The sequence below is a fragment of the Pyrgilauda ruficollis genome, unplaced genomic scaffold (assembly GCF_017590135.1).
Source record: "Pyrgilauda ruficollis isolate IOZ18807 unplaced genomic scaffold, ASM1759013v1 scaffold62, whole genome shotgun sequence".
In the NCBI taxonomy this organism is placed as follows: Eukaryota; Metazoa; Chordata; class Aves; order Passeriformes; family Passeridae; genus Pyrgilauda; species Pyrgilauda ruficollis.
The window spans coordinates 3,477,304-3,502,267 of record NW_024527933.1 but is presented as its reverse complement, the minus strand read 5'-3'; the positions used below and the strand labels follow the sequence as shown (position 1 = coordinate 3,502,267).

The following is a 24,964-nucleotide window of genomic DNA, read 5'->3' as shown; positions in this document are numbered from 1 at the left end:
AGCACTATGGCTTCCTGGGCTCCCTGTTTTTGGACCCTTCAGTAGCTCTGCAGAGCCAGGGGGAGCAGGAGCCACTCATGGGCACTGCTGAGGTTCAGCCTCTCCCCTCCCAACCCGGATCTGGCAAAGACTGATGGAGACTCACCAACCTCCCAGGCCTCACCAGCTTCCCCTGCAGGAAGTTCTCTTACTATCCAGTGTGAATTTTCCTTATTGCCATTTAAAGCCCCGTTTTGATGTTTGTGTCTCAGTGGGGGCCCGCAGAGGGCCACGTGTCCATCTCAGGGGGAGAGCATCCCTGCCCAGCGCCCGTCGTGGGGCTGAGCCAGAGCAGCAATGTGGAACCCCTGAAACCCACCCAAACCTGGCCCAAGCCTGAGCTTGAAAACTACTCGGTCAAGCTTTTTCAAGTTGAAAATCAGATTTTGTTTCTTTGTCCAGCTGACAGTGTTGTTCAATTTGGTGAAGAAAAATGTTTGGGACAAATTATTTTCTTTGTTGTTCCACACCAGATTAAATGATAAATGACAAATACTATAAAATACAAGCAAACCAGTGAGCAGACTTTCTTGCTTGGCACAGGTGTGAAAACTCCCCCAAGAGAATAGCACAGCCCTCTGCTATCTCTGCCAACAGGTAGCTGAGAAACACCCAGCTCACTCACTTTTTCAGTGATAAAACTGGCAGTGCCTTTTCCTCCCCAGGAGAGTACCTGCCCTGCTCTGCAGCACCTGCAGTTCTGGGCTTCAGGTGAGGACATCTGCTACTTGATTTCAGGCTTCTTCACTCAGAGGAACCTCCAAGGATCTGCTTTGATCCTGCTGGACAACGGACATTAAATTTGGGCCTTAAAATCTGTAAGTGGAGCCAACCTTTTCAAGCAACACTCAGAGGGGCAGATGGCAGTGACAGCCCCGTTCCCGTTACAGGCCCCCCGAGCGATGCCCGGGTGCCTGGGCTGTGCTGGCTGCCAGCAGAGCAGCACTCCTTCTCCCCCACAGGCACAGCCTCCAACACGTGAGCTGCTGGGAAGATTGTGACATAAATCCTGGCACAGCAGCTGGATGAATACTCGGTTTAATTTAAGACCCAACACTCACAAGTCCAGCTACAAAGTGGTCTCACTTGGGGCTTTCTTGTAGCTTTTGCTTTAATCGAGTAAAATTCTGGAGGTCAAATTTCAGCCTCGGTAGCAGGATGTCTCAAGGTTTCCAGCATTTCTAGTGGAAAAACCCCAGAGCAGAGCCCATTTGCTCTGAGAATCGCACGAGGTTCATCAGGGCTTCTCTCCTCGACGCGTTGCCCATTTTATTAACTTCTGCTTCGCTTTAAAAAGACGCATCTACCATTTCGCTTCCCTAAAGAAGCTCATGTTATAATTCAAGTGTCAGGACAGATTAAGTTGAATGTGCTGTGTGATTCCCAAAGGAAAACAAACTTCCAAACATCCTCTGTTTGCCTTGTTCCGTGTCATGGATTGCATTAGAGCCGAACATGTAATTCTGTCGCCTAATGTGTTAAAGTTGGCAGGAATTTTACTCTCTGTGCAAGGTGAGAAATTACTGAGCTAACAAAACATTTCGTTTCCCCCTCCTTGCGTTCCTTCTTTATGAGATTCTGAATGTGACATTTTCACAAAAAATCCCTACGCTTATTTGTGAAAAATGTATATTAAAACCAAAACACATCAAATGGAAAGAAATCACAGATGGTTTTATTCACAAGCAGCAGAATTAATGGCCTTCCCTACTCTTTATAAATATTGGAAGCAGATGAGTTCATTACTATTTCACTCTAATAAAGAAAACCTGCTTGATTTTGACAAGACATCTACTTATCTAGTGTTTCTACTGAATAATAAATCTATTTTCTTTGAAAAATAAAAGTTATCAATAAACAAAAACCTACCTGGAAAATTTGCCAATCAAAAAAACCCCAAACATGTTCATTTCTGATAGTGCTGAAATGGAATTTGAGGGATTTTGAAAATGTCACTAATTTTCAGACTAGAAAGTTTTGAAATGTTTACTTTGTGGTTGTCTTAAATTTTTACATCTTTCAACAAAGCAAGCAGAAAAGTGAAAACATCTGAAAGGGCTTTTGAAAAGAAAAGAGTCAGCACAAGCTGGATGAAGCTGTGGGCTCCTTTATCTTCCAGAAATCCGCACACATGGAGCAGAGTTTATGAGGGTTTTTTTAACCCGGCATTCAAACACTTCCCAGTTCACAATCCTGGCTCCATCGTGTTTGCCAGAGCTTCAAAGTGCTGTTGGCAGCTTTTCCTGCACTGGGATAAAACATCTTACCCAGGGGAAGCAAAAGCTGAGTCATTTTTAACCCCAAACAACATTCACTGATGTGGTCATCTTGTTAGTCATGGAAATCCCGTGTTAGCTCTGTTTGTGCTTCTTTCAACACTTATTAACCAAGGAGCGAGGAGGTTTTATTTTAAACTGCAGAAGATGTTTATCCTCCCTAGGGCCATGACAATCAGTTACATGGCTTATCCATCATTCCAGAGAAAGGAAAGGATTTTGAGAAACTCCCCAGGCAAGTTAATTTTTAAAGCTGTAGGAGGGAGAGGAGAAAAGAAAACAAAACACCAGCAAAGCCACCGGCTCACAAAGCCCAGAAGAACCCTCAGATGACACAGGGACTGTGCCGGCCCCCTCCAGCCCCTGCTGCTCCCCTCAGGCACTGGGAGGATTTCCCTGGGGCAGGAACGGCCACAAGACACCTCTCCAGAGAGAAACCACTGCCCCCACGTCTCAAAGCACTAAGCAGAGCTGAAGAAATTAGCAATTTTCCTTCGAACCCACGTTCCGTGAATGACGGATGTCAGGCAGCTCCAGCCCCAGCGCTGGGGACGAGGGTCCGAAAACAAAACACCAGCAAAGCCACCGGCTCACAAAGCCCAGAAGAACCCTCAGATGACACAGGGACTGTGCCGGCCCCCTCCAGCCCCTGCTGCTCCCCTCAGGCACTGGGAGGATTTCCCTGGGGCAGGAACGGCCACAAGACACCTCTCCAGAGAGAAACCACTGCCCCCACGTCTCAAAGCACTAAGCAGAGCTGAAGAAATTAGCAATTTTCCTTCGAACCCACGTTCCGTGAATGACGGATGTCAGGCAGCTCCAGCCCCAGCGCTGGGGACGAGGGTCCCTGGCCTGGCCTGGGAGCATTCCTGTGCCGCAGGGCGTGTGCTGTGCCACAGGACTGAGCCCTGGCAGCGAGGGGCAGCGAGGCTGGCAGCACAGCCCCGGCTCTGCAGAGCTGCCCACGGAGCCACGGCCGGCACGGCGCGGGCCACTCTGCTTTGTGTCCTCCCCACACCCTCCTCCCTGCCAGGACATTCCACCAGGTGCCGGTGACAGCTCCCACGGCAGCCACAGGATGCTGCTCCTGAGTTTTCTGCGGAACAAGTGGTACTGCTTTCAAAAGGTTATAAAAACATATGCCTGAAGAGAATGTCGGGAACTTGGGTATTAATCTCCCTTAATTCAAAGAGCACTCAAAATAAGCGAGACAGAAATACTGTCTGGGGTGAGAAGATGCCAGAGGTCAGATTGTGCACCACTAGCTTGGGTCAAGTTCAGAAGAATAATAACTTAGCACAAAGAAAAACAATTTTCAGCGCGGTGCAGTATTAGCCTGCCCTGGCTGAGCAGCCCAGTCCCTCCCCAGTGCCCCCAGCCCTGCAGGCTCCAGCCAGCACTGGCAGCGTGGCCAGGGCTGAGCCCAGAGCAAGTGCTGCCCTCACTGCTGCCAGCGCCACCGCCGTGCTGGGCACTGCTCCTGCCAGGCTCCACCCGACCCTGCCCCAGGAAACACAGCATTTCAGTTGGTTTGGACTTTGTACCTGTAGAGCAAGACATTTTGGATGCATTTTCCAAGGCTTTTTATATCCAATTTCCGAGGAAAAAAGTCCACAAACAAGAGCACATTCCCTATAGGGGATCATGTTGCCACCTCTGCAGTTCACTCTTCTGATCCAGGTAGTTGTTTCAGTCAGAAAATCAAAACACAAAAGCACACAGAATTATCTGATTAAAACAAGTTTCATTTAACAAATTATATTAAGAATACAGACAGAGTTATCACACAATGAAACTTCCCTTTGTAAAATACAGGAGGGTCATCTAAAATAAATATAAAACATAGTAACATTCATAAGATTAATGCACAGTAAAATCACTTTCAGTAACCCAACCATCTTAGAAAACCACCTTGCAACTGCATAAAAGGTTTCCCTCTGCCATTTGCATGATGACATTTAAATCTGTTGCTGTTAGGAAACAATTTCACAACAAACGACCAGAATATCCAAAGTGTTTGGTTTCCCTGTGGTGAACGGACCGAGCAGCACCTCACAGAGCGGAGGAGCAGCCTCTGCCCCTCGGTAAGGCTGGGGGTCCCTGCTGCTGGGGGTCCCTGCTGCTGGGGGTCCCTGCTGCTGGGGCTTCTGCTGCTGGGGGTCCCTGCTGCTGGGGGCTCCTGCTGCCGGGGGTCCCTGCTGCTGGGGCTCCTGGCTGCTGGGGGTCCCTGCTGCAGGGGGTCCCTGCTGCTGGGGGTCCTGGCTGCTGGGGGTCCTGGCTGCTGGGGCTCCTGCTGCTGGGGGTCCCTGCTGCCGGGGGTCCCTGCTGCTGGGGGTCCCGGCTGCCGGGGTCCCTGCTGCTGGGGGTCCTGGCTGCTGGGGGTCCCTGCTGCTGGGGGTCCCGGCTGCCGGGGGTCCTGGCTGCTGGGGCTCCTGCTGCTGGGGGTCCTAGCTGCTGGGGGTCCCTGCTGCCGGGGGTCCTGGCTGCCGGGGGTCCCTGCTGCTGGGGGTCCCTGCTGCTGGGGGTCCCTGCTGCCGGGGTCCCTGCTGCTGGGGGTCCCTGCTGCTGCTGGGGGTCCCGGCTGCTGGGCCAGGCTCCAGGGCTGAGGTAATCATTTGGGTGCAGCGAGGCGTGCCCGCCTTTGGAGGAGCAGGAACAGCTCCCGGGCTGCCGTGGGCACGGGTGGGGGACAGACCCAGCGTCACCGGGGGAGCAGCGGGAGGTGAAGGCCAGCACGGCCAGCCAGCTCCATCCCGCTTCCCCTCGTGCCAGGAGACTCCAGGCCCACAGCAGAGGAGGTGCCAGGGCCCCTGAGGCATGCCCCTGCCTCTAGCACCTACCTGGCACGCGCGGTGCCCATGACAGGAATTCTCCAGGCTCGGCAGCGCGTGGGTTCAGTCTGGAGAGCTCAGGGCACTGAGGGAGCAGTGGTGGGTGTGAAACCAAACTAGCCCAATGCTACAGACTACCAACAACCTCCCACTGCACAGGAGGCACAGGAAACCTCCGACAAACACCGTGGGGACACGCAGGGACAGTCACAGGAAAAGTCTGACACAGTTTACTCCTATGGAACTACAGATACGAGGCGCTCCCGTAAGGGAAGACACCTGCTACAACTATTCACACTTGAATTTTATCACAAACTTCACACTCTACATCACTTTCTGGACTAACTTCTTGCCTTTCCATGATCAACACAGCAGACAGCACAGCCTGGCCTGGGTGGCCACGAGTCACCTTGGCACATGACCAGCTTCTTGCCGTGAGGAATCCAGGAGGCAGCGTGTCACTAGGAATTCACATCAGAAGGCGTATTTTACAGTAAGCAAACCCCTCGCTGCTGCTTTTCTGTCTCTGTTGCAGATGTATAATAATTTGGCAAACTAACTTCTCCATCAGCCACAAGATTAAACTACCTAGAGACCAGTTTTGTTCTACAAATTCAGGCAAGGTAGCCAACAACATCTGGTAAAGCTCTGCAAATTCACTTCTGTTGCTTTCCACTGACTCCTCCCCTCCCCTTATGCTCCAGAAGGCTTCTCCTCAGCCAGACAACATCCACATCAGACTCCCTGCACATTTATTGCCTAGGCTAAGTCTTCCACAGTCACCTCTTGGACAGGGAGGGAGGTGCAGAGATGCTGGTACTGGCCATGGCACATGCCAGCATGGAGGACTCACTGTAAGGATGCAAGGACCAGCCTTGCAATGAGCTGCCGTGAGTACAAAAGTTATGGAGCAGCCAATAAAACCTTCCAGTGGAAATGCTGACCTGACAGCCCTGGTCTCGGGAATTCAGCAGTGCAATAAAAAAAGCTTCCTCTGATCAGTGGACTGAGAAGTTGACACAGTCAACCACGCTGCGCTGCGTCTCGCTGTGCTTCCAAGCACTGGCTCTGAGCCCTCTCCCTTTTGGAATCACCTAATTTTCCAGCCTGTGGTTAGCAGGCCTGAGAGCTCAGCTGGCTCTCAGCAGGTGCAGCTTTTTGTTCAAAACACCTTCATTGTGTTTGCCCCAAGGAACTGCATCTGTCCTGTCTGTGCATTTGACGCAGGCTGTCCCCGCAGCGCCGTGCTGCAGGACCACACCATGGAGAGCAAACTCATCTCTCAAGGTTCTTTGCAGGTGAGTCCTGAAGCAGCTTTGCTGGCCCAGTGTTAGAGAGGGAGAAGTATACAAATATACCCTGAAGATATGATAGATGCCTGTCCCAGCCACGTGTCCTGCCAGTGTTTCAAGTATCCAGTGTTTCCTGTAGGTCACTGCAGAGCAAGCTGAGCAAACCTAGCAGCTGGTATAAATACTAAAGCACAGATTTTCTCTTACATAAGGGACTTGAAGCTCTGCACCCATCTTCCCAGACACACCCAGGGAGTGTGGCACTGAGCGTGGGGCTCAGCTGCTCTCAGAACCTGCTCCTTGCTGAGCCCCCCATCCGCTGCAGCCCTGCCCTCCAGGAGGGGCTCCTGGCAGCTGCCCCTCAATCTCCCAGTGCAGGCACTGCCCCTGGAGCTCTGCAGACTGTGCTGGGCCCTGTGCTGGTCCACAGCCCTCGCTCCTCCACCGTGAGCAGGGAAGGTCAGCCCTCATCCCAAGGCTATGAGGAACGCACTGCTGCAGATGGCTCCTGCCTACCTGCCGTGACCACTGAGCCACAGGAGAAGCTATAAATGGATGTCACAGAAAACTACAGAACAAATTACAAGCAGAAAAATAGAAAGACAAAAGATGGATGAGATGGGCACAGCACTACGGCACAGAGTGGATTTGAACTTGAAGTGAACCTGAGCCGAATGACCAAGCTGCCATGGTATGTTCATTTGTCGATGTCGGCATCATCAATCTGGCCTTTGTGAAGCCTGGCAGTGAGGTCTGGCTTTTCTTTACTGCAGGATAAATAACAACTAAAAATGGTGGTGCAAGCTCCAAGTAAACTAGCACTTCCAGGGGGTCACCCAAGGGCTCCAGAGCTGGTGCACAGCTTTAACTCTTTTGCCCAGAAACAATGTACACTGGCAACCAAATTGGCCTCTGTTCTCCAACCACATGGCCACTCTACAGACACAGCTCCAGAAAATTATTTACCTGATCAGAAGAAGCTGAAGCAAAGATCTGGACTCGGTTTGTCCCAAATGTATTTTGTGCTCTTTATCCCAGCAGTACAGTGTGGTGCCTTAAAACCAGAAATGAATCTTTGGACAAGAATTATTTTACTTATGTACAAATAAAAATATTAGCTGACAGTACAAAAACTGCTGTTAGTTACCACTCTGTGCAACTAGCAAATGCCAGATCAATCCAGGGGAGTGCAAAGTAGGTCAGGGCACATGTATGACCCAGGCTGAGAGCAACAGCACTGTTACTGTTACCATGGCAATTGCATTTCAGTGGGGTCAGGGAATCAGTATTTTACAATACAAAAAATTGTACGCTTTAATTCTTACTCCAAAATTGCCATTTTGGTGCCATGATGTATCTTTGTTCTACAGCAGAGACTTGAAAGGGCAGCACAGAGTCAGATGGGCACTTGTAAATAACTTACTACAGCAACGGACTTCTCCGAGACATGCGCTTGGCTTGGGAGCAAGCCCGGTCAGCGATCACAGGGAGGCAGAGGTCAGGGTTTAACACATCCCACTCTCATCCTGTGCCACGTCAGCGTTCAGTGCTTCCCCATGAATGCCCAGGAAACAGGCACATCTCTTTAGTTTCAGCAGCTAGCGGGAACATGTCAGAGAACTGTCTCAATGACGGGCAGGTGATGGCATCCCAGTTGTCCGCAGGTCCACAGGGTCAGTGGGCCACTGCCAGGCTGTCGCTGCCAGCATCCATCCATCCAGAAACACAGGATGCTTGTTGCCCTAGGTCCATACGGACAGATGGACACCCTGTGCAAAGCAAAGGTGCTTCATCTCAGGACCCGCAGTGCACCTTGGGCACCCTGCCTGCCCTGCCAGTGCCCAGGGAGAGCCAGGGGCATTGGCTCCCCCAGCCTAGAGCAAATCCAGTGACCACAGTGGATGTGAGACTGATCCCAGCCACAGTGGAACTTCTGTGCCCAGACCGTGGCAGAGGGCTTGGCATTCACTGCAGGTGAGTTCTGCACTGGACTGAGTGCTGCAGGAGCCTCCTGCTGCAAGGTGTGGAGAGCCAAGCAGCTCCACGGCAGCTCGTGTGGCAGCACCCAGCCGTGCCTTTCACTGCTCCTTTCAGGGATAAGAGCTCTCCATGCTCCGCAAGCTGCTGGCTGTGTTTGCAGAGGTTTGCTACAGCTCTGGATGCTGTGACTGTCCTGCAGCAGGGTTACAAAGTGGGGATGAGCAAGGGGCTGCGTCAGGCTCCCAGTCCTCAGTCTGTACTCAGCTGGAGAGGGGTGTGCAGTAGGGTAGGGCAGCTGCCCGAGGGCCGGGGTGCCCGCGGAGGAGCGGTGTGTGCAGGGGCGGTGCAGCGGGTGGTGGCGGTGGGACACGGGAGGAGGCCGGGGCGGTTCCATCGCTGTCCCGTGTCCTGCTCAGTAGTATGCAGCACACACGCTCCGGCCGCGGCCCCTCAGGACGGCGGCACCGGCGGGCAGCGCGTGGGGCTGGGCGGCAGGCGCGCCGCCGCGCTCTGCTCCGTGCGGAAGCTGTAGTCGTACTGTGGGCAAAGCAGAGAGAGGAACCTGGAGCACCGACACACACACAACACCGCCCACGCCTGCGCTGGGACAACACACGAAATGGAAGAATGCGAGAAAAACCGGGGCTGACAACAGCTGGCCCAGGCAGGGCCATGCCAGGTGAACCTGCTGGTACCACCTGACCCCACATCAGTGACCTCCCCAGGTAGGGATCACCACCCCTCAAAACCCAGCATTAACACAAACATGACCACAATCATCCTGTCCACAAATCAGCTAGTCAGAAACATTCCCCTGGCAAGTTTACTCAAACCACTACCATCAGAAATAACATTTTTGGTTGGCAAGAGGGTGAAAATCCCTATATAGCCATCCCTGTGCCCCCACGATGTCCCTGCACCACGGGACAGCCCTGCAGCTGAGGGACATGCACTGTAGCAGTGCCATCTCGTGGCACGCTGCGAGCGCACCCGCCGGCCCGCGGCCACCGGAGCCTTTCCCGTGGCAGGTGGGCGGCGAAGGCAACACCATACGGGGTGGGGGCTACCGAGGCAGGAGCTGCCCACGAGCGCGGCACACCCACTGCAGCGCCCTGTACACGGGCTCTCCTCCCGTGCATCTCCCAGTGTCGCGTTTGTGGCACTTGGAATGTCACAAACACATCCCCGTGCGCGCTCCTCACAGCCGCGCTGGGACACGGGACGTGCTGCCAGCGAGGCGGTCCGGGCAACCATCAGCCATGCCGGTACCTGGCCCAGGGCCGTGCCAGCTGTACCAGGGCTGCGCCGCTTCCACCCAGCGCCGAGCTGCTTTTGGTGCGGGCTCGGGAGGACCCCGGCGCGACGCTGCGCTCCGGGAGCGCCGCTGCTGCCGCGGAGCCCCGGGAGCGCCGCTGCCGCGGAGCCCAGGGAGTGCCGCTGCTGCCGCGGAGCCCCGGGAGCGCCGCTGCTGCCGCGGAGCCCCGGGAGTGCCGCTGCTGCCGCGGAGCCCCGGTGCCGCCGCGGAGCCCCGGGAGTGCCGCTGCTGCCGCGGAGCCCCGGGAGCGCCGGTGCCGCCGCGGAGCCCCGGGAGTGCCGGTGCCGCGGAGCCCAGGGAGTGCCGCTGCTGCCGCGGAGCCCCGGGAGTGCCGCTGCTGCCGCGGAGCCCCGGGAGCGCCGCCGCTGCCGCGGAGCTCCGGGAGTGCCGGTGCCGCGGAGCCCAGGGAGTGCCGGTGCCGCGGAGCCCCGGGAGCGCCGGTGCCGCGGAGCCCCGGGAGCGCCGGTGCCGCCGCGGAGCCCCGGGAGTGCCGCTGCTGCCGCGGAGCCCAGGGAGCGCCGCTGCCGCGGAGCCCAGGGAGTGCCGGTGCCGCGGAGCCCCGGGAGCGCCGCTGCTGCCGCGGAGCCCCGGGAGTGCCGCTGCTGCCGCGGAGCCCCGGGAGCGCCGCCGCTGCCGCGGAGCTCCGGGAGTGCCGGTGCCGCGGAGCCCAGGGAGTGCCGGTGCCGCGGAGCCCCGGGAGCGCCGGTGCCGCGGAGCCCCGGGAGCGCCGGTGCCGCCGCGGAGCCCCGGGAGTGCCGCTGCTGCCGCGGAGCCCCGGGAGCGCCGGTGCCGCCGCGGAGCCCCGGGAGTGCCGGTGCCGCGGAGCCCAGGGAGTGCCGCTGCTGCCGCGGAGCCCCGGGAGTGCCGCTGCCGCGGAGCGCACAGGCCCGGCCAGGCGGCGAGCGGCCGGCAGGGGGCGCCGCGGCTTCGTGGCGGGCCGGGCCGGGCGGGACGGGCAGCCCGGGCTGTACCGGGGCTGCACCGGGGCTGCACCGGGAGCTGCACCGCGGCTGCACCGGGAGCTGTACCGGGCTGGACCGGGGCTGTACTATGCTGCCGCGGAGCGCACAGGCCCGGCCAGGCGGCGAGCGGCCGGCAGGGGGCGCCGCGGCTTCGTGGCGGGCCGGGCCGGGCGGGACGGGCAGCCCGGGCTGTACCGGGGCTGCACCGGGGCTGCACCGGGAGCTGCACCGCGGCTGCACCGGGAGCTGTACCGGGCTGGACCGGGGCTGTACTAGAAGCTGTACCCAGGCTGATACCAGGGCTGTACTGGGGCTGGACCTGGGCTGTACCCAGACTGTACTGGGGCTGTACCCAGGCTGTATCTGGGCGGTACTGGTGCGGTACCCGGGCTGTACCAGAGCTGTACCCGGGCTGAACCTGGGCTGTACCGGGGCTGTACCCAGGCTGTACCGGGGCTGTACCCGGGCTGTACTGGGGCTGTATCTGGGCTGTACTGGTGCTGTACCCGGGCTGTACTGGTGCTGTACCCAGGCTGTACCAGGGCTGTACCCGGGCTGTACTGGGGCTGTATCTGGGCTGTATCTGGGCTGTACTGGGTGCTGTACCCAGGCTGTATCTGGGCTGTACCCGGGCTGTACTGGGGCTGTATCTGGGCTGTACTGGTGCTGTACCCGGGCTGTACTGGTGCTGTACCCAGGCTGTACCAGGGCTGTACCCGGGCTGTACTGGGGCTGTATCTGGGCTGTATCTGGGCTGTACTGGGTGCTGTACCCAGGCTGTATCTGGGCTGTACCCGGGCTGTACTGGGGCTGTACCCAGGCTGTACCGGGCCTTTACTCCCCAGGGCCACACCTCCCTGTCGCGATGCTGCAGCCGCTGGCACGCAATAGGCCTCATTTTTCAACACCCAAACGCATAAAGATGTCAGCTCAAACTGTTTACTAATTAACACTTAAAAAGACACAAATTAGATATGCGTGGCTAAGAGCAATTATAATCAAGACGAATCTCTCCAGTCATTGGGGAACTGAGGAAACTCCTAATTGCTGGAACCAATGTTTTAAAATCTGAAATCATGCCAGTTAGCAAATATGTTCATTTAAAGAACATTTCATGTGACTGCACTCAGGAGAATTGACTACAAACATGCAAACAAGGAAAAATATTTCTGTGTAAAATTAAAATTTTAAGCTCTTCTAGATTTACAACTTCTTCATTAAATATATTTGCAAAAAGCAGCCCATGAAAACTTGTAGCAATTCAGTGGTTAAATGAACTGCCTTCCTTATCAGTTTAAAAGGAATGATGAATATTGGATGCTCCCTTTACTAATTAGACTCTCTAGACGTTTTACACAATGCCAAGCTCAAATGAAGACAGGGTGCACCCTGCCAGGGCCCAGACCGCTGCCCTCGCTGCCACACATCCACCAGAGCTGTGAGCAGTGACAGTGCCACCACCTGCCCTATCACCTGCCCCTGCCCAGGTGCCCGCTCCACCCTACCCGGGACAGGCAGGGGTAGCACGGACAAACCCCAGAGCCCTGCTGGGAGACCTGCCAGCAGCACTGTCTGTCCTGCACTCTCCTCTCTGTCCTACACCCACCAAATCAGCCACGAAGTGATGGCATGTGCTGCTTACACCTGCGCTTCACCACCCCTGCATAGCCCAGCTCTCTGTGCACGGCCCCGGGCACAGCTGTGCCATCCTGCGGCAGCGAGAGCAGCTCAGGTGCAGTCCAGGATTTGCACCTATTTCCATCATTTTCCTGACAGGGCAGAGTCCTCAAATTCAGCTGCCTGCAGCTTGGAGGATGGGTGCATACATCTGCAAATGTGGTGACAGAGAACAGTAATTCTTGGAATTCTTTGGGAATATTTTTTGCAAGGCATCTTGCTCCAGGGAGAATGTTCTGGCTGCTTTGGATATCCAGAAGATTTGCTGTAATGGTGCTATTGCTTGCAAGGGAAATAAAGCCATGCCGAAATTCACAATATTTATATGTGTAGCTCTCTATGTGCAGACAAGATGCTTCATCAAGGAATATGGGCTGCATAATCATACTTTTCATTACGCTGGAACGCACACAGCCTGCTACAGAGCAGGAGCTGTGGGAGAGCAGGCAGGTCTTGGCCTCTCCTCCCTGGCCCACACAAGTGACTGCAGTGCTGCTGTCCCCACGCTCCGCCAGCCTGCGAGGGCACAAGCAGGGCTGTGCAGCCCAGCCCCCTCCAGGCAGCCCCCCAGCTGCCAGACCTCTCCCACAGCCAGGCAACACACAGAGACCATGCAGCAGCAAATTCAGCACCACATGGACTCCCCTTGGGCCAAAGGGGCCGTCTGCTCCCTGGCCAGCTCAGGGCAAGGGTGGGAACGCAGCCAGGCACGTGGAAGGGCCCTGAGCCCTGAGCATCCCCTGCTGCCAGGGTCCCTCCTGACAGCCACGGGCAGTCCCAGAGCGGTGGCATGTGTGCCACGTGGCACGCTGCAGTGCCTGTGGCACTGGTGCATCTGTCAGCCACTGCCCCTGTCAGGCAGCATCTTCAGATCCACACTGCAGCCCCTGCAGTCCCACAGGGAGCCTGCAAAAGCCCTGGCAACTGGGCCTGACCATCGTCTTGCACTCAGACAAGACTTTCAGGCACAAGAGGGTGGATCTGGGCAACTACACTCAACTGGAATAAAGAAGTGGAGAAGCTTTGGGGAATCTGGCAGCTTTGTGATGTCATCTTCTCACTCTGTCCCTTGAACCCAGCTAGAAGGCATAGGAGGAGGCCTTTGTGACCAGTGGTGCCTGAAGAAGCATGTGCTGCTGAGACAAGTTTCTTCCTAGTCTGAGACTTCAGATGTGAAGTGTGATGTGACCTTTGCAGAGCAGAGAGCTCCTCGGCACCGTGCCACACACGTCATGCATGAGCCAGAACACCCCCTCAGAACCCCCCTGGTGTGGTGGCTGCCTCCTCCCTGGCTCCTCAAACACTCACTCCCACTCAGTGCAGCGCAGCTCTCCCAGCAACAACTTCCCAGCATCAGCAAACTAAAGACTCGTGAAGCTGTTTACCTGACCCTGCTGAGTCAAGTCCATCTGCCCCCTGACACACAAGAGGCACCTCAGGGTGTTCTGCCACTGCCATGTATTGTTAATACACGAGAAAGAAAGGCTAGCCAAGACAGACACCTGGAAATAAACAGAAGGCCCCACACTTTGCCATTAAATTCACCACCTGAAGTGTCTTCACTCATCACAGATCATAGAGGGCATCCCTGGCCCTGGGCTTACTGCTTGACTTTATCCATCCTCTGTGACTTGGGAGAGACAAGAAAAGTATTTTCCATAAGGGAAGGGTTCTTAAAAGAAGTGAACACAGCCCCCGTGATTTGCTCAGTGCCTGGCTGGCTACTTACCTCCTTTTCGATTTCTGCAAGGGTTTTGATTGTGATACCCAAGAGATCAACCGGCTGCATCTGGCAAGAAAGAAACAAAAATGTCAAATTCAGGGTCAGGGAGGGGGTGTGTGTTTGTTTGTTGTTGTGTTCTGTTTCAAGTCAGCAAACACTCCATCACTGGAGATTTAGAGGCACCATCTGTAAACACAGGCAGGATCCTGCTCCTCGTTCCAGCAGGCGGTGGGCTGGGGCTCCCAGCTCCAGGGCTGCTCTCCCTCAGCACGACAGCTGACACTCACCTGGGAGCTGCTCTGTGCAGGAGAGCTGCCTCCTCCCCGCTGCACAGCACCCCAGCTCTGCGGCTGCAGCACGAGGTGCGAGCAGCAGCAGCTGCAGGGAGCCCTGACCAAACTGACCATATGGTGGCAATGGTGTCTAAAGGATCCGCCGGGAGGATTAGCACGGCCTAATCTCGCTGCATTTGTCCTCACAGCGGGGACTTCAGATTTCTGGGAATAATGGCCCATAAACAACCCTCTCAGAAAGCAAGGGATGTGAAAAACCGCTGTCAGCAGGAAGAAGAAAGCAGAAAGCTGGAGCACTACTGAAAAATCAGACACAGCTGATGGCCCAGTGTTTGCCTTAACAGCTTCCTGTAAATTGATTTTTAAAAAGATGCCGCTTTAGGATCGGATGGATTCGGGAACTGCTAGTGGGATGCTGAATCTTTGAGCTCTGGATCATCAACCTTAACAAGCACTGGTCCAGTGGCACCCAGAGGTCATTCTGAACCAGCAGCAGTGTTTCTGTCTGGTGAAGCAGACGTGCCCTGCCTGTGCTGGTGGCAGTGCCCGCTGAGAGCAGGCACCACCCGGTGCCCTCTGCAGCTCGCCCGCAGCCAGGCAGGACCCCGGTGGCAGCTGATGGCACTGGAGTGCACTGTGCCATTACCACTGCCCTGAACTTCTGGAGTGACAACAGGAAGCAGTAAAGCTGTTGGCACTGTGCCATCCTCACAGCAGGTAAATGCAGGAGAGCTCCACCTCTGCAGCTTTCCTTACAATCTATGCTAAGAAATTAGAAATGCTTTCAGCACCTGGGAGTCCCATTGCCATTCCTATTTTTGATGGTAATAAACCCTGAAATCCCAGGACAATTCAGTTTTAGAAGCAATCTGGCAAAAGCCTTTCCCATCTAACGGGCAGCTATTGTGACATGCAACCTCAGCCCATCTCAAGCACTGGATATGTAGTACTTGGCCCCACAACAGAATAGCTCCCAGAAGCAGGTAATTTGTCTTGATGTTCTGTGATCGCTGCCCATGAAACGATGGATTTCAGACACTGGAGAACAACAAACTCACCCCTTCAGGAGCGCAGGCAAACTTCTCCGAAATCATAAAAGGCACTCCATCCATTGCTGAAAGGGACAAGACATCACATGTGACGTTTCCAGCTGCCTTCTGACATGCAACTTCACACATTCCCAGTGACAGATCAAGTATTCACAGCACTGACACATGACTGATTGCTCCCAAACGTTACTGCCAGCCTTTTTCTCCCTCTAAACTGCCAGTGGTTTCTTTCCATTTAAGACATAGCTGGGTCAGTCCCTACCAAGCCAGGAATCCAACAAATTCTCCTTGCTCTATCCACATATTATTTCATGGCCTCAATTTTGCATTTTCCAATTTGCTGCAGCTGGCAAAGCAGGACAGTATTTGGAACTGGAAGGACACACTTCTATTTACCACCTCCTCACCAAACCTGGCCTGGCGGTTGCGAGTGTAAACTCCACAGTGAGGAGTGGCTCAAACACTTGCAAACCACATCTGGAGGATGTAAACCAGTGGAATATGGAGACAGACATGAGGACATGACACCACATGGCACAGCCTCATGTCACATGGCCCAGCTTTTTCTGTAGCATAACCTTAATGGTACTCAAAGCACTGTTTGCCTCAAAGCACTGCACCCACAAACCCAGTGCTCCTCTGTCTGCTGTTTCTAACTTCTACAGCACCACTGAGTTACCATGTTAGTGATTAACAAGGGTCATTTAAAAATACTCAGCCTTTTACACTTGCTTTGTCTATTTTCAATATAAAACCCCCCTCCACGGGAGTAATTTTGTTATCAAAGGTGCTGCGTGGCAGCCACAGCCCAAAGGAAAACAAAAGGAAACAGATGAAAAGCAGCATCACCAAATCCAGGAAGTTTTAAACCTGAAAGACCATCTGCACTTGTTATCCGACAGAAACCCTCTTTGATCAGCCACACGCCAGCCTTTGTAAAGTAATCTAAAGGCTGAGCTAGGGAGTGTGTGCGTGCCCAGAGCCCCCGAGCCGCCGGCCGCGCGCTCCAGCCCACCCGGGGCTCAGCGCAGCACAGCAAAGCAGCAGATAAAAGCAGGGTGAGCCAAGGGCTCCACGGCGCAATTAGCACTCTCCTAAACAAACGAGCTTCAACAGAGCTGTAATTAAGCAGGCCTGTAATTAAGTATATGCCCTTTATCATAACGATCATGCTTAAAAATGGCACGATGCATGGAAGTGTGTTATTAACGCTGCACTCCCCGAGCGCGGGAGCGTGCGCCGAGCTGCCGTGTCAGGCCCATCACCAGCCTGCTGCTAAAATGCATTAAAGGCAGAGAGCAGAACACAAGGTGCTCATTCAGCGTCTCCTTTCTCAGCCAGGCACCGGTGTCACGGGGGTTTAAATACCGCCAGTTCTGGAAACTTTACAGAAACGAAGCCCTGGGCGGCCACGGCCACTGCCTGCCCCAGCACCAGGCGGGCAGTGACCCCCAGCCCTTCACCCCGTGGCACAGCCGGGCTCCAGGAGCCCTTTGGGGCTGCAGGCAGGAGGGGGGACCCCCAGGACAAGGTGCACGGGGAGCAGCACTCCCCCCTTGCATCTGCTCCCCGGCTGAGCAATGCCCTGAACAAAGCAGATGCTCTGGGGCAGACCCTTCTGTGCCCCCCACCTCACCTGTGGGGTCCCCTGCTCAAAGGATGAGACACCCACTGCTGCTGCTGCCCACGATGGGCTTTTTCATGTTCATGAGGACTTCAAGGGTGTGCTCTTCTCCCTCAAAATGGAACAAAATAAAGCTGGATTTCAGAAGAAAAACTGTTTCCAATGGCTGTTTGCTGCCTCCCAGGATCAGCTCATTCCTGAGGGTCACAGCTAATTAACTCAGGCACTAATTAGTTAAAGGAGTTGAAAGGAGCCAGCAGCCAAAACCAACCTCGCAAAGCCCTGCCCCAGAGGACAGTGTTCCATGCACCCCTGACAGCAGGAAGGGGATGGGTGCCTCGCTGAGGTGTAGTGGACTGCTCCCCGGCTGAGCAATGCCCTGAACAAAGCAGATGCTCTGGGGCAGACCCTTCTGTGCCCCCCACAGGGTGATGTCCCTTCATCGGTGCAGGACCACCAGAACACACAGCCAGCTTCCACCTGGTGGCTGCTTCTTCACTGTAATTTACCAAGACTTGCTCTCAGGCTCTAGTGGGGAGGACACCAAAGCATGCTCTGGAATTCAACTTGCTAGCTCGCTTAGAAATCCTCTCTTTAATCTGTGAAAGTATTGTCACCCTTCTCTAAGCACTCGAGAGATGCTGCCTTCTGTGCTGCAGACTCCAACTAAATCTCAGTTGTCAAATTAGTAATTCATCTTTCTTGAATAACTATATTTTTAGCCAAGCTACCAGATTTAAATAATCAGACCTGCCAATGCTACCCTAATTTAAACATGCTGACGAACTTTCACAGGCAGCATCAGCTAACATAATGAGTTTCTGGATGACAAAGAACTTCAGACGGTAGTTCTCTACACTACCCAGCGTAATAAGCACTTGTTCTTTTCTACAAAGCGCACATAAAAGAGAAATCTAAATAATAGTTGCTGTAATTATCTTGAAAAATATGTGGTGATTAATGGTGATTATGAAAATCTGTATAATTGTTCGCTAACGCTCCAAAGATCAGATGCTCTCTTGAAGCAACCATCAGTGAAGAACTTGGAAACACAGGAGCTTCCAAGCTGCTGTCCGTGTGGGAGTGGGATCACCCGTGTGCCAGTTCAGCCTTCACCCTCCCGTGACCTCTGCCAGAGGTTCCAGGATGTCCACGCTGTGACGCGTGTGTCATTGTGGCTGAAAGCACGAAGTTCAACCTGTTATTTATGCAAATAATTAATTACTCTTGTATCCAACTCACAGTTTGTCATGACACATTAATGACTTGATAGACTTCTATGAACTAGTGAGCACAGGACAGCAGAGCGCTTTTATCGTCATTTAATTTAAAAACGATCCTGTGTGAAATTATCTAGTTGTGAGTGATGGAAGCATAAAGAACAGACTCAGCAAAGCTTCTTTTGGATCATTGCTTTATTAATGGTAACGTCAGGGAAATGAAAAATGCTAACATTGTCATATTTAACTCCTGGGTACAGATGAATCGCTGCCTCAGAGCCTGGCAGTGAGTGCTAATTCCTCACACCACGATTGGGGGGATACACAGCCACGGAAGAGTTTATACACCTCAACTCCCAAGGAAATAACAGCTGTTTCTGCATTAAATTCTCACCATAAGCTTTTATAGCTTTGGATTTCTTTATTGCTGTTTTTGCATAGCCTTTAACACTAGAATTTTCAATTTCTGATATTAAAAATATTTAAATAAATAAATAAATCCCTTGTGAAATGTTTTCCTGCATGACTGAAAATGAAGAACTGTTAATCCAAACCAACAAAAAACCCAACATTGAGTGCACTACTACCACCTTTAAAATTTAAATGACCTTAGATTTTAGAAAGGGCTTTCTCTAATGCTGCAGAACTGTTCCTATTTTCCCCAGACCTGAATGCTAACAGTGTGTTTATCCTTTACCAAGAAGAGTATCTCATAAACCAGCCTACAGCAACACCATAAAACCAGCAGAGCTTCCCTGCTTAGAGAAAACTTGATTTCCAGCTAAATGGCACCAGAGGAATCTGAAAGCAGATTGAGAATGGGGGGCTGGCACAGAGCTCTGGCACAGCAGCCCTGGAGGGGAGCCCCTGTCTGGTGCTGCCCACCACAAGAGCCACGGAGGCCAGCGGGCTCCCAGCCCAGGGGAGCTCTGAAGGCCATTCCACTGAAGCAGGGCAGCACAGCCACGAGCAGTCTGAGCCCAGCCTGGCCAGGACCAGGGGCTGCTCTCTGCAGCAGACAGGACATGCTGCTTCCTGGGGGCTGGGCAGCCACGGGGAGCTGGGGGCACAGCGTGGTGCCAGCCTGGCCAGGCTGGAGCCAGGCCACCCGCCCTTGGTGCCCTCTGCAGCTCCTGCCAGGCTCACAGCTCTGGCTCCCAGCCATGCCCTCTGCTCCCACACACGTCCTGGTGTGAGCTCTGCAGCCCTGAGCTCTGCAGCCCTGCAAGGAAGACAGTGCAGGACACCTGCAGAAACCAGGCACGCTGTGCCCTCGGTGCAGGGAGCCATGCAGAAGCATGAAGAAATGAAACAGTTTGCAACACATCCAGAGAAGGGTGTGAGTTTTTCAAACCAAACCAGCTCTCCGTGATGCTAAGCCTCCTATTCCTGTATTTCTATACACAGAGATTTAAACAGCAACCTGAACAGTAAATGTGTGCTCTTTGTGCTACAGTGCACCAAGGGCCCATATGGAATCACACCAAATCACTGATGGCAAAACCTCGGGGCCAAAACCCAGAAGCAGCCTTTCCTGACAGCTCCTGCCAAGCCAGCTGCAACAGGGAACTCCAGCTGTGCTCCCCAGCTGCAGACACCAACCCAAACACACACACAACTTCTTTGTGTCGTACAAAGAAGCACAGAGGTGCAGGCAGGGGCAAAGGCTCAGCCAGGGCTCAGCTCTGCTTGCCCGAGGCATGAGCCCAAGCCCATGAAAGCCCCAGAACACTTGATGTGGCTCTGGGGGCAGCTGCACTGCAGGTCCTGTGGCTGCTGGGCAGCAGGAGCTGTCCCCAGGGCTGTCGTGGGGCACAGCCAGCTGGGAATGCCCAGCCCAGTGCCAGGCAGCAGGGTGGCAGCAGCACCAAAACACCCAATGCCTGGCACAGTGAGTGGGACAGCAGGGGCCTCCTGGGCTGGGGAAGGAACCTCTGCCTTGGGAAAGGTTTACAGCTTTCCTGTTCCTCTTGAAATGACTGATTAAAAAACCAGACCTGGACTAAATTTTCATTTTTGCTAATTTGATTGTCAGCCTTGATTTTCTCCGTTTCCTGCATAGCTCATGACATGGCACAATTAGTTCTTTACTGCTAAGATCAAGCCACGAAAACACTTGAAAAAGTACCCCTGGATTTGATTATTTTCTTTTTTAAATAAAGTGAAGGTTAAGTACTGCATGGTGACGCCTGAGGAGCACCTCAGCACTGTGACTCCATCAGCACCAGAGAACATGGAGAGACTTCAAACAAGCTCTTCAAATTGCAAGTGTTTAGGAGCTCTTGATTTTATTATTTTTTAATAAAATGTCCCCTTTGAAGTCTCTGCACCACACTAAACTTCAAAGATCACACCTTAGCATGTGCTGTTTCCAAGCCACAACCCTTAATTAATTAGAGCAGAGCAGATACAAACCAGGGCACTCGCATGGGGCTGAGGCAGAGCTGGGACAGGGCCTGCTTAGTGATGGGGAGGCAAAGGGAAGGGAAAGGAAAGGAAAGGGAAAGGCAAAGGGAAGGGAAAGGAAAGGAAAAGGCAAAGGAAAGGGAAAGGCAAAGGCAAAGGAAAAGGAAAAGGAAAGGAAAGGCAAAGGAAAAGGCAAAGGAAAGGAAAAGGAAAGGGAAAGGCAAAGGAAAGGCAAAGGCAAAGGAAAGGCAAAGGAAAGGAAAAGGAAAGGAAAGGCAAAGGCAAAGGCAAAGGGAAAGGCAAAGGGAAGGGAAAGGAAAGGCAAAGGCAGGTACTCCTCCAGCATCCGCTCACGGCTGTGTGCTGAGCAGAAACCCAGATGCTTTTCCATTCCCTTCAGCTCTGGCTGCAGTGACAGACTCCTTGGAAGTCATTAAACGTGTAATGTCTGTCTGCCACGGCGGCCGGGCAGCGCAGGCTGCAGCAGCAGTTGCAAAAAGCATCTCGGGCAGCCCCACAATGGCCGCAGTGTTCCCCGGCCAGCAGCTGTAAATTCCTGCTGCTTGATGAGAGAAACATCCACACGGCTTCCAGTGCTGCAGGGTAGGGGCAGGGGTATTAAATCCACAGGCTGCATATTGTTACAGCGTCTGGCCCCGGAAGCTTTTTCCTCAGCTGAGCCACCTATGGTGTGAGGTGGGATTTGTTGCTGCTGTGACAGTCCCAGGCTCCCCGGACCCTCTGGACAGCAGCCAGGTCACTGCTAGGGGCAGATGCTCACACTTGCAATGATGCTGTGATCCTGCCCAGCAGCACCCCACACCCTCCAGCGGTGCACTGAGTGACCAACATCTGTCCCACAGGACTCCCAGGGGAGGCAAAGGTGCACGGTCCTCTCTTTACGGGGTTCTGGTCTAAGAGACTCAAGTTATTTTTAACACACAGCAGCTTTGTGTTTCCAATTAAAGCAGGAGAAAGAAGCTGGATCAGCTGCCCTGACAGCACTGTGCTCTCCATTCTGCAAGCACGCCTGCAAGTTAGCGGAAAGAAATCCCGAGCATGGCTAGGAAGGATGTGGGGACAGCCATCCTCTGCCCTGGAGCTCAGTGACGCCCAGAACACGCTCCCACCATCCCATGGAGCGTTCACCCAGCCAGAAGAGCCTCGACACACGCCCAGAGCTGAGGCCTTCAGTGCTGCAGGGCATGGCACGGGCACGCAGCACTGTGCGGCTGCAGGGAAGGGAAGGTCCCTGGTGCTGGGGCTGGGGGCCAGGGGAGGTGCCCCCTCCTGCCAACAGCCAGGCACAGAGCCACCGCCCTGCCCAGCCAAAAGCCCTCTGCAGGAGGAGATCCACTGCGCCACGCGGGATCCACATCTTCTAATGGGATTTAATTCTTAAGTGCTCAGAAACATTACTGGAGCCACATATTTCTATCAGGTAAATTTCATTTGCATATGCAAATGATATCTAAATACACTGCACCATTAATATGATCAGTAATTACATAATAATAGTCACCAATCTCCACACACATCAAACTTACAGTTTTGTAGCTATTAAGGAAACTGTGCTTTGTAATTAAGATAATCCTCATTTCCAGATGCTAATTAACTATATAATAATTAGCTTCTTTTGCTAATGCAAATTAAGTATTTTCATCCTTATTGGTAAAAGAGTTGCTTATCACTTAAAAAAGAGACAACCTAGAAATAATCCCTCCTTCTCCTTAAAGGTGCAAAGGTAACCCCATTTTTCTCAGTCTCATTTGCGGATGTAAATTAGCCCTGATTAATCAAATCACAGATTAATGCGCCCATCCTGTAGCACGGCCGGTGCCTGGCGTGGCCCCCAGCCCTCGGAGGATGAGGAGTGCCCGAGGTGCCCGGCTCCCTTCCGGGGGGCTGGCACTGCAGGGCCCCTGCCCGGCCCCAGCAGGGCACACGGTGCCACCCAGCCGGGCCGGGCAGCGCCGGGAGCCGTGCCAGCGCGTGGCTGGTGCCACCGAGCCCCGGCGTGGCAGGCGCCGGCGGCAGCTGCGAGTGGCAGCGCTGCCAGCCTGCCGCGGCACGGCCCGGCCTTGGCGCGGCGCATTCATCATCTGCTAAACCATTCCACCCACTCTGCACCACCATTTGTCATTAATTATGCTAATCAGCACACCATTACTCTCCGATGACACCACGGCACTTATTAGCCAGTTATGGTTTTTCAAAAGCACAGCTCATTGTGTATGTGAGTGCTGCGCCTGCATTAGCCTACAGGGAAGAAATGTCCAATTATGAAAAGAAAAAATTTGCTATTATCTCCCTCTAACAAACCAATTTAGTAATTATAAAAGTCTCTGAACTCAGAAGGATTTGTTAAGAAAAGCTGAGCGATGAAACCAGAGAATTTTCTTTGCAATAACTTTCTGAGTTGGAATTGAAGTGACAACAGAGAATGAACAGTTTTTATTATCTTAATTACAACTCTTGCATCTTCACTTTAGATGATCAAAAAGCAGAATTTATCTAAACACAGGCCCATATTTGGCTCTTCCCCTAACCCATCTGATTTGTTTATTTTAACAGATACGCAGCTAAATGTGAGCAACATGTCACAGCCCCCGAGACGGGCCTGGCCAGCTCCCAACGCGCAGCTCTGAACGCGGATGTGACGATGCAGCAGCCACCCACGCAGTGGCACCCACGCAACGGCACCCACGCAGTGGCACCCAGCAAAGGCACCCACGCAAAGGCACCCACGCAATGGCACCCAGCAAAGGCACCCACGCAAAGGCACCCACGCAATGGCACCCACGCAATGGCACCCAGCAAAGGCACCCACGCAAAGGCACCCACGCAATGGCACCCAGCAAAGGCACCCACTAAATGGCACCCACGCAATGGCACCATGCGATGGCACGCACACAATGGCACCCACGCAATGGCACCCAGCAAAGCCACCCATGCAATGGCACCCAGCAAAGGCACCCACTCAATGGCACCCACTCAATGGCACCCACGCAATGGCACCCATGCAATGGCACCCAGCAAACACACCCAACAAAGCCACCCATGCAATGGCACCCAGCAAAGGCACCCACTAAATGGCACCCACGCAATGGCACCATGCGATGGCACGCACACAATGGCACCCACGCAATGGCACCCACGCAATGGCACTCATGCAATGACACCCAGCAAAGGCACCCACGCACTCGAGGCACACAGCAGGGTGGGGACACCGCCCCAGGAGCAGGGACACCGCCCCAGGAGCAGGGACACTGGCCCAGGAGGAGCAGGGACACTGGCCCAGGAGCAGGGACACTGGCCCAGGAGGAGCAGGGACACCGCCCCAGGAGGAGCAGGGACACCTCTCCAGGAGCAGGGACACCTCCCCAGGAGCAGGGACACTGGCCCAGGAGCAGTGACACCGCCCCAGGAGCAGCGACACCGCCCCGTGCTGACACAGCTAAAGGGATGGAGCCAGGCCCTGGAGAGTCCCTGGAAAACTGACTTTGTTGTAACATCCAATTCCTCCACAATTCCTATGTTGATTTGCTCACTGCAAGGAGACACCACTAGTTTTAGAAGCTTAATATGTGTTAAGAGCTCATTAATATCATCAGAGTAAATGGGCCTATTAAAACATCTTTAAGCAATATCTGAACATACATCTCCCTAAACTATATTTAATGACTGTACTTAAGATACATTATATGAAAGTCTTAATGAGACATTAGATAGCATTTTGAAGATTAAAATTAGAGAATCCATATAAAGTATGTCCACTTAATTTAGCCTTAAGCTACACTGATGAAATACATTACCACCAAATTATTACTTCATTAGAACAAATATTTTCTAATAATTCCTGATTTATGCCATTAGTTGTCTCCATATATACTGTATATTCATATCTATATGTACATATAAAAGTATACACAAAACAATTTTCTAGTTCAAGAGGAGATGGGAGAAATTCTGAGATTTCTAACAGCCGAGTTAATTACTTGTCTTTTTTTCTACTGAGTTAAAAATATGCACTCTTCTAACAGTCCGTTTATGGTGCCCCCACTTATCCATTACCATAAGGTCATTTTTTAAACATTTGCTGTTGTGCTTTTCAGGGATCAGAAGGATGCCCTGGGCCTGGCCCCCGCAGAGGCTGAGGCTGGAGCAGTGCAGCCCCCCGGGCGGGTCCCAGCCCGGGGCTCAGCAGGACCCTTGCCCTGGGCTGCCCGTGGCCTGGTGAGGGCTGGGACCTTCCAAAATTACCCATGGCCCGAGAG

The 24,964-nt window shown here is 53.5% G+C and overlaps 1 protein-coding gene across 7 annotated transcripts in view; it reads right to left on the bottom strand.

The window, feature by feature from the left end:
- Positions 1-3,881: 3,881 nt before the first annotated feature.
- The window catches only part of MVB12B (multivesicular body subunit 12B), a 56,699-nt gene continuing 35,616 nt past the window's right edge, over positions 3,882-24,964 (bottom strand). Inside the window, exons 9-11 of one of the 7 annotated variants that reach the window (XM_041483857.1) lie at positions 15,447-15,502; positions 14,102-14,161; positions 3,882-3,986 (exon numbers count right to left, since the gene is read on the bottom strand). In XM_041483857.1, the coding sequence (XP_041339791.1) occupies positions 3,948-3,986; positions 14,102-14,161; positions 15,447-15,502 (155 nt within the window). In that variant the 3' untranslated portion in view covers positions 3,882-3,947. The other 6 variants (XM_041483860.1, XM_041483853.1, XM_041483854.1 and 3 more) reach the window with 6 other exon arrangements.